The sequence below is a fragment of the Phoenix dactylifera genome, chromosome 12 (assembly GCF_009389715.1).
Source record: "Phoenix dactylifera cultivar Barhee BC4 chromosome 12, palm_55x_up_171113_PBpolish2nd_filt_p, whole genome shotgun sequence".
NCBI lineage: Eukaryota > Viridiplantae > Streptophyta > Magnoliopsida > Arecales > Arecaceae > Phoenix > Phoenix dactylifera.
In genome coordinates, this window is record NC_052403.1 from 8,102,655 (window position 1) to 8,111,246 (window position 8,592).

The 8,592-nt window shown below is 38.1% G+C and overlaps 1 protein-coding gene across 5 annotated transcripts; it reads left to right on the plus strand.

The window, feature by feature from the left end:
* Positions 1–1,881: 1,881 nt before the first annotated feature.
* LOC120112746 (peptidyl-prolyl cis-trans isomerase FKBP17-1, chloroplastic-like) lies at positions 1,882–7,726 on the plus strand. Of its 5 annotated transcripts, none has more exons than XM_039132554.1 (4): positions 1,884–2,169; positions 5,393–5,515; positions 6,789–6,905; positions 7,259–7,726. In XM_039132554.1, the coding sequence occupies exons 1-4, from the start codon at positions 1,906–1,908 to the stop codon at positions 7,379–7,381; spliced, it is 627 nt and encodes a 208-aa protein (XP_038988482.1). In that variant the 5' UTR covers positions 1,884–1,905; the 3' UTR covers positions 7,382–7,726. The 5 variants fall into 5 exon arrangements, with proteins under 5 accessions (XP_038988484.1, XP_038988485.1, XP_038988482.1 ...); XM_039132555.1 differs by having other exon boundaries at positions 6,789–6,868; XM_039132557.1 differs by lacking the exon at positions 5,393–5,515 and having other exon boundaries at positions 1,883–2,169.
* The last annotated feature ends 866 nt before the right edge of the window (positions 7,727–8,592 follow it).

Sequence of the window (8,592 nt, forward strand, 5' to 3'; positions counted from 1 at the left end):
CCAATTACACAAGTCCTCTCTACTCTTGAAGATCTATACATTAAACAATTTATGTAAGTACACATTTGTAAAAATAGCTCGCTAAACTAATACAAAATTGCACAATATATTATAATACCTCGTAAGTTGTAAATTCGCTTGTGTAATCCAGTACAAATTCTGATCCAATTATACTCGATTCGGTTGTAGCATAGCCCTACATATAAAATAATTTATCACCAAGAATTAATGAATCAGAGGATCTGTTCGGCACAAAATTCAGCACGGCACGCGATTTGGCACGAGAAGGCTTCTGTTCGGCTGCAGAGTGCCGAACAGAAGCCTTCTGTTCGGCTGCAGTGTGCCGGACAGAAGCCTTATGTTCGGCACTGTGCAGCCGAACAGAAGCCTTCTGTTCGGTAGAGCGTTGCCGAACAGAAGGCTTCTGTTCGGCACTGTGCAGCCGAACAGAAGCCTTTTGTTCGGCGATCCAGTGCCGAACGGAGCACGAACCGTGAAAAAAAAAAAACTTTCGAAACAAGGTGGAACACGTACCTTTGCGGCCGATTCTTCGTCCCAAATCACTAGTTGCTTGTCCATGCTTCGAATGGGGCTTAAATCTCCTTCAAAGATCGCCTAAACGATGTAAATGGATCGAGGGGTTTAAGGGGGGTTTGAGGGGTGGTTTTTTTTTTCCTTTTCAAAACGAAACGGAGGAGGAGACGGAGGAGGAGGAAGGGGGGTGTACTGAGAAAATTTCAAGGGCAATATGGTAATTACACTAAAGGTTAGTTCGGGTATTTTTTTTTGGTTTTTGGGGGGTGTCCTGAGCAATCGGGGGGGTGTATTTAGAACTACCCTCTCCTTTGGGGTGGTTCTATATACACCCCCCCTATTGCTAAGGACACCCCCCAAAAACCAAAAAAAAAATATCCAAACTAACCTTTAGTGTAATTACCATATTGCCCTTGAAATTTTCTCATGCACCCCTCCTCCTCCTCCTCCTCCTCCTCCTCCTCCTCCTCCGTTTCGTTTTGAAAAGAAAAAAAAAAAACACCCCTCAAACCCCCCTTAAACCCCTCGATCCATTTACATCGTTTAGGCGATCTTTGAAGGAGATTTAAGCCCCATTCGAAGCATGGACAAGCAACTAGTGATTTGGGACGAAGAATCGGCCGCAAAGGTACGTGTTCTACCTTGTTTCGAAATTTTTTTTTTTTTCACGGTTCGTGCTCCGTTCGGCACTGGATCGCCGAACAAAAGGCTTCTGTTCGGCTGAACAGTGCCGAACAGAAGCCTTCTGTTCGGCAACCCTCAACCGAACAGATCTGTTCGGCTGCACAGTGCCGAACAGAAGGCTTCTGTCCGGCACTGTTCAGCCGAACAGAAGCCTTTTGTTCGGCGATCCAGTGCCGAACGGAGCACGAACCGTGAAAAAAAAAATTTCGGGAGAAGCCGGCGAGGTGGTTCCGGGAGAAGCCGACGAGGTGGTCGGAGATCGGGAGAATGCCGGCGACGAGAGGGAGAAGGGGGAACGGGGGGGTTTTGGGCGTTGGCGAGGTGTTTTGGAGGGGAAGAGCGGGGTGGGGGGGGGGTTTGGGGGGTGTAGAGAGCAATTTAGGTGAGGGGGTGGGGAGGGTGGGGGGTAATTTAGGAATTTTTAATTTTTTAGGGGTGTCCTTAGCAAATGGGGGGGTGTGGAGAGTATTTAATTTTTTTTTAATTTTTGGGGGGTGTCCTGAGCAATAGGGGGGTGTATATAGAACCACCCTCTCCTTTGGGGGGCTTACTCCTTTGGCGGTCGTCTCACCCAGCGTTTGGAACGAACAAGGTTTGAAACTGCAATCATCAAAGGCGATTGAAAAACATAAAAAAAAGAAAGGGGGGCTTACTCGTGACGATGTCGGGCAGGGTGTCATTTTTGCGATGCTCGCTTCTCTTCCCTTCGTTCCTAGTCCCCCTTCCCCTCCCAAAACCCTAACCCTAACGACTAGGCGGTCTCTCATCTCCTGGGCCACCGCTCTCGTCTCCTCCTCCTCCTCCTCCTCCTCCTCTCTCCTCCCTTCATCGGCGGCGTCACCGCCTCTTCCACCTCGCGCCGCGGGTTTCTTCGAGATCCCGGCCTCCGGTGGGGTCAAGGCTCTGGACCTCCGCGTCGGAGCTGGAGAAACCCCTGTTGACGGCGATCAGGTCCTAAAAACAAATCTTTTGGATGCTTGTTTTACCTTTCTGTTGTAACGTTTCAGTTTGGGCCATACCTTATCGTTTCTTTTATAGGGTCGGACGTATTCTTCGAGAAAAAAAAAAGAAAACAAATCAACTTTTTTCCATTATTTAAGGCATTCTGTGTCATATGATATAACATTTTTTATTTGGTTGTTGATTTATGCTCCGAAATGATAAAACTTTACAGCCTAAAATCTGATGTCCTTGCAATTTCACTTTAAGCAGTATCCCAGTGAATTTTCTTATTATCAATTTTTTGACTTAGCAATTTCAGTGACTAGAAGTCAAGAAGTGTATATGATGTTATCTTTGTGATAATTGCACACATATTCTCTTTAGAAATGCGATTGGTTTTCCCATTAAAACAATGTTGTTATGTAGATATTCATTTTTGTTTTTGTTTTTTTGCTCGTTAAAAGGTGAAATTACTTAGAATATCTTGTTCTTTTTGTATTCATTTTTTTTTTTTGCTTTAAAAAGTGAAGTTGGAAGCAGAGTTAAGTTTAATCGGGTTTTGATAAATATGTTATGTTTTGAAGCTTGTTGCATGACCTTTCAGAGGAAATTATGGTAATAGTAGAGTTAGTTTACCATTTCATGGAATTGGCTGCTGGTTGTAATTTTGGATTAGTAGCTAGTGTTTCCCCTTTTTTTTTAAGGCTGTCCTGTATAATTGGCATGAAGCCAAAAAAATTGGCCAAAATATCACCTCCAACATTAAGTGGACAGTTCAATCATTCTACTTATCATCTTCCTCTCTTCTTCCTTCATATATGTTGCCTATTGTCTCAACAACTGTTGTGATTCATAGACTAACTCGGTTTGTCTTGTGAAGAAAAATTTGTTCTTTGATTGAAAGGAGCTTCTTATTCTGAGTTCAGGCTGAAGACCCTTGAAGCATTGAAAGTGTGGAAGATTTTATCTGCTGGACCAGTCTTTGAAGATCAAAGATTGGGAAAGATCATGAAAACTAAATCGCTAAATTGCTAAAGAGCCAGCTGACTTTCAAAAAGAAGATTGAGTGAAATGTGATTGAGGTTTTATTTTTTGATTTATCTGATAGGAGGCGTGCACAAACTTAATGTTTACTTGGAGAGAGAGATTATTCAGCCTTCTTCTTTACTTAATTCTTCAGAAGATGATGATTCCAAGGATTCCTCAAAGCTGTTTCGTATCCTTCAGCCTATAATATTACTACAGAATTATCGGTTGCTAAAGAATTTTGAGGTTCTCTTGAATATATCAAGGATGATATTATGATGAAAATGGGGATATCTTATGTCTGTAAACTGTAAAGCATGTTTTATGAATGAGAATAACGAAGATACTTTGAAGATTATGTTGTCATTAGTCTCACTTCAAGAACAAGTACCTTTTTTTGAACTGTATGAGGATATTTTCTGTGTGACATCTCTCCTCAACTAGATGATCATTGCAAATGTTCATATTCACAAACAAATAATCTCATGATTTTCACTTATTGCTGAACATAACTAATAGCAAGTACATCACAAAAATATTGGTTTAGTGAAACGTACTCTGAAAGCAACTTTGCATGTTTTAAAATAAAAAAAAACAATTTTCTTTAAAATCACATAGTTCTGACCTTTTGTATAAGGATCCAAAAGTTTTAAGTGTGCAAGGCTTGACTTCAAGACAAGCATTTCCGTAGTGTTAGCTTATTGCTGAAAGAAGGCTCTAGATCCAGTGCAATTTAAGTTTCTGAAGTTTCTGCAGCAATAGCACATGGAATTGTTTTTATTTTATATCGATATGCATTTTGCAACTTGAATTCAATTGGTGGCTCTAGATCTATGTTTTGGCTTACAAAGAGTTTGTCCTAGCTTGGTTAGGCTATTCTGATACAAATTCTTGTTTTCAGATCAAATTAAATCATAACTTGCTAAATATTTTAAAAGTTGAGATTAGTGTTAATTTAGACCATATAATACAGACTTATGACATCTTGGAAAGCCTTTTCAAATTCCAGAATTGCTAAAATTGTCAGTACTGAATGACTTGTCCAGTTGGTAAGTGGGCTAGCGGGCTGTGAAAGTGAAATGGCAACATTTTGGAGATTAATGATCATATCTTGTTTTCAATATTCTAAGGGAGTAAAAGTGTTAGAACTAGTTTGCTTAATGGTTCCTTTGAGGTAAGATTTAAGTAAAATGATCTTTATAACTAAAGTTGAGGCTGTCCCTATTAATTTTGAGAGTGATTTTCTTACAAAGTTACACATTAGGTACCTCCTTTCTCTCAAAAAATACATTAGGCACCTTATGTGGTGGACTTAATGATTTCTTGAGGTGGAATCCTTAATTAAGCCCCTTGTTTTCTTCTTTTATTCCATTTTTTAACCCGACCGTACATCAGCATCATACCAATATATGCTACCAAAATTTATTTTGTTTAAATTATGTTCCTTTACTCGGAGAAGTTCATGAAAAAAAAACATAAATGTAGATGTGAATGTATAAAATGTATATGTTCACTTAGAAATGTACACTTAGAAAGGGGAATGCATATGTTCTCTCAACCTTTGGCAACTAATCCTTCAAATGAAGTACTCACACTCTCTTGCATGGACATCATAAGGCAGGTGCTGTCATGTTGCACTGAAATTTCATCTGAGATCCTCTCACTAAACTTCTCATCCCATATAACCTTTGGAGAAGTCAAAGAAACATGTCAGCTTTTGGGATGACGGATCTGTCTATCCATAAACATTTTAGATTATTAAGCGATTTTATGCAAGCATTTTGGATATTTAATCATCTATCTATCCAGATGTTCTGCATTGAGTTCATCTTTTCCCATAAATGAGGTGGATGACTGGACTATCTATATTAAACCATGGGGGAAAAATATGGCTTTCTTTGGACACCAAACCTTGGCTCCAAAGGAAATGCTTGCATGCCTGCTTACAACTTGGATGTAGGCATAAAACAAATTTTATAACCAAATCAACATGGAGCCATGATCACATCCCTCCATTTGCATTATTAAGATTCTCTTACTGGTATTTGATGTATAGCTATTGGTGAATTGTCCTTTTGTTTATGATGTATGCCAGCTTATAGCTGATGAAACATATAAACTCCAATTTATTCTTCTAATTTTGTAATATCTTTTTGCGTATTGTCATGGCCTAAAAATACTATGTTGTTGGTATTTGGCAATGAAGGTTGCAATTCATTACTATGGAAGGTTGGCTGCAAAACAAGGATGGCGGTTTGACTCCACTTATGATCACAAGGATGAGATAGGGGATCCTGTTCCCTTTCTATTCATTGTTGGATCTGGAAAAGTAAGATAAAGCTATAAGTGGTATTAAATTTATAGTAGTACATGAAATAACACATATTTATTCTAGTATCCTTTAAGCCAAAGAGATATGTGCCCACACGAGCTTCAGAGAGATGTTTTTGCCACATTCTAGAACATGAATGTCCAGGAAAATATTTCGAAAATCTGAACAATATGTTTTCTGATTATCTGTTTTCTGTTTGTTTTTATTTTGGAAATTTGTTTTGGTATATAATGTAGATCTTTCTTCACAGGAGAAAATCTTTCTGTTTGCTTTTGCTGGTCAGAAATGAGGATTGCATTCAACATGATGAATGGCATCAAGAGTCATTCTGTCACTAAGACTTTTGGGTAATATGTCACATAGGTATCTAGAGATCCATCTTTTGGCTATGCATAGATGAAATGTTGTGGTGAATATGGGGTAGAATTGCGAGGGATAGAGTTAGGGATGAGCATGTTTCAGAAAGGAAATGAGATAAAAACTGGTTGCATCATTTCCTGGACATGGCCCCCTTGAATTCAAATTAGAGGGTGGTATGTATTCAGAAATGATGACCAAGTGGGCTTGCATGTAAATAGTGAAATTATGGGAAGATTTTTCATTTAAGAGGACTTCTCCTTGGTCGGAACTAGTGAAGACTTGTAGTTCATTTATTGGCTTGTTTGGATGCCTGGCTACTGTATCCACTGAGTGCTCTCCAAATGCGAGAATCCATGAGGAGGAACAGTGATAATTGGAGAATTTGGATTGGGAGGTTGGTCGGTCCCACATTCCCATAAACTGAAATATACTTGGAAAGGGGTCAGCATGGAGTTTAGAGAGTCTAACAATCTCCCAGCTTTCCTTCTTCCTTCTCTTGTCCTCCTTATCTCAGTTGACTCCTGTTTTTTGGGAGTTATTGCGGGTCGAATATTCAAATTTGCACCAATTGAAGAATGTGGTTGTTCACGGTTGATTGTGCAATAACATTTAACAATGAAAACTTGAATATCTGACAAATAGATCTGATTGAATCTCAGTATACTTTATCAGCGATGCTCTTTTAGCATTACTTTTTTTGCCTCCTTGTGCTTGTAGGAGTGCTGACCTTTTCCCTCTGTTTTTGATGTTTCTAAAATTTTCAAAAATGGTAGAGTAAATGTGCTTTAAGATCATAGCTGAGCATCTTCGGGTCATGAGAAACTATTCATACCCATCTTTCTATATTTATGTGGAGATTCTAGGGAGATCATTTATACTGAAATTTGAATTGCTTTATATCATCATACAGGTTATTTCAGGCATCCAAGCTGCAGTGAAGTCAATGAAAGTAGGAGGTATCCGCCGTGTCATTATCCCCCCATCACAAGGGTATCAGAACCCATCCCAGGAACCCGTGCCACCTAATGTATGTCTCTTACACTTCAGAAGTCAAATTCCTTCAACTGGTTATGATACGTTCAGTGGCTCTCATGGAAGAACTTCCACAATCAAACTATGCTATATATTAGAAAAACACCTGCAATCAAAATGATATAACTTAGCCCTTATAATTAATTAGCTATGTTGTAACCATCATTCATTGAACACCTTCCTATTGTAAATGCTGCATTAAACACAGCCTGAAATCCCAATTAAAGCTATATGTACATTAAAGTCTGTTTCTTTTTGCATTTCAATTATTGAACTGTGTCTTTGAAATTATAATTTCTATTTATGAGTTTGATATATTCTCCTCTAATGTTTCTCTATAATCTGCAGTTTTTTGATCGGCAGAGGCTGTTTACCACCATTTTTAATCCGACTCGTCTTTCCAATAGAGAAGGCTCTACCCTTGGCACTCTTATCTTTGATATTGAGCTTGTGAGCATAAGGCATCCATGAAGGCAGCTATCTAGTGCTTATGCTTGCCTTGCCAAAGAGAAGATGCATCGATCTTGTTGAAGGAAGATAGATTCAATACACGCATCATATGTTCATATATGGAGGTTCAATATACTGGTGGTGGAAGTGCTCTTGGATATCAGCTTGTAATGTTGGGTTATCTTTGGTTATTGATGAAAATTGATGAAATTGCAAACGGGCAATGAAGCAATTCTTACTTAGTTGTATCAAATTTTGAAGCGAGATATTCACAATACTAACGCCGCGTACCTTATGATTGGTGGACTTATTGGTTCATCTGCAGGCGGAACTGTTAATTACTTAACCATCATTTTTGTCATCTTATTAGAAGTATTTTTTATTATTTATATAGCCAAAGATTACGTGCTAATATTTTGGAGATGCACTTTTGTTATTTTTGCTTAAACTAAGAACTACATGGAGAGATGCATTTATTAAAGAAGAGAATGGAGGAGGCCGGGGAGAGCAAATAGCATGTAGATTCGGCCTTTAAATATTTACATTGAGAAAAAGATATGTACATTGATACACCATGCAAAGCCAGATTCATATTATTGATTGCTTCAAAAAACATGCTATTCTAATATCAAATTCAATTAGTAGATTTATAAATGACTCAGTATTACATGTGTTGTTATCTAGGATTGCCGAATTGGTTACCGGATCATACCGATTAGTAATCGGTACGGTATGGGGGCATGTACCATCAAGCTATTCATTGCAAACTATCTATTCCAAGCATAGCTGCATGGTCTTATTTACTTTAAGCTGCTAATTTAATCGTGGAATCATGAAAGGTGGACCTAATCATTGGATCACCTTGTGAGAAACATGGATTTGGCTAAATCTAAACAAAGGTGAACTCTAAAAGCAAGAAACCATTTTCTTGGAAACAAAAAACTTTAAAAGCAAAAGCATAATATCTTTAAAAGAAAGAATCTAAAATATTGAAATTCAAAAACATTAATTTTTTCTGCCGTATGTATTATGCAGAGTGGAAACTTGTTTTTTTATAGATAATGCTTCTATCTAGAGTGTAATGGTGGTTTGTTGGATAAAAGTTCTATTAATCGAGTCTCACAAGTTGTGCTGCTATGATTTATATTATATTGCCTACTTTAAATACAAGAAACATTAGTCTTTGAGCATTTTACATCATATATAATGATTAACTATATTGATTTTTCATT

What these genes read in the sequence shown, in the direction of transcription:
- LOC120112746 (XM_039132553.1), top strand. Translation starts at nt 1,906, where the DNA reads ATGCTCGCTTCTCTTCCCTTCGTTCCTAGTCCCCCTTCCCCTCCCAAA. An exon ending in CCCCTGTTGACGGCGATCAG is followed by an intron (nt 2,170 to 5,392) that starts GTCCTAAAAACA and finishes TTGGCAATGAAG; the next exon opens with GTTGCAATTCATTACTATGG. An exon ending in TCATTGTTGGATCTGGAAAA is followed by an intron (nt 5,516 to 6,788) that starts GTAAGATAAAGC and finishes ATCATCATACAG; the next exon opens with GTTATTTCAGGCATCCAAGC.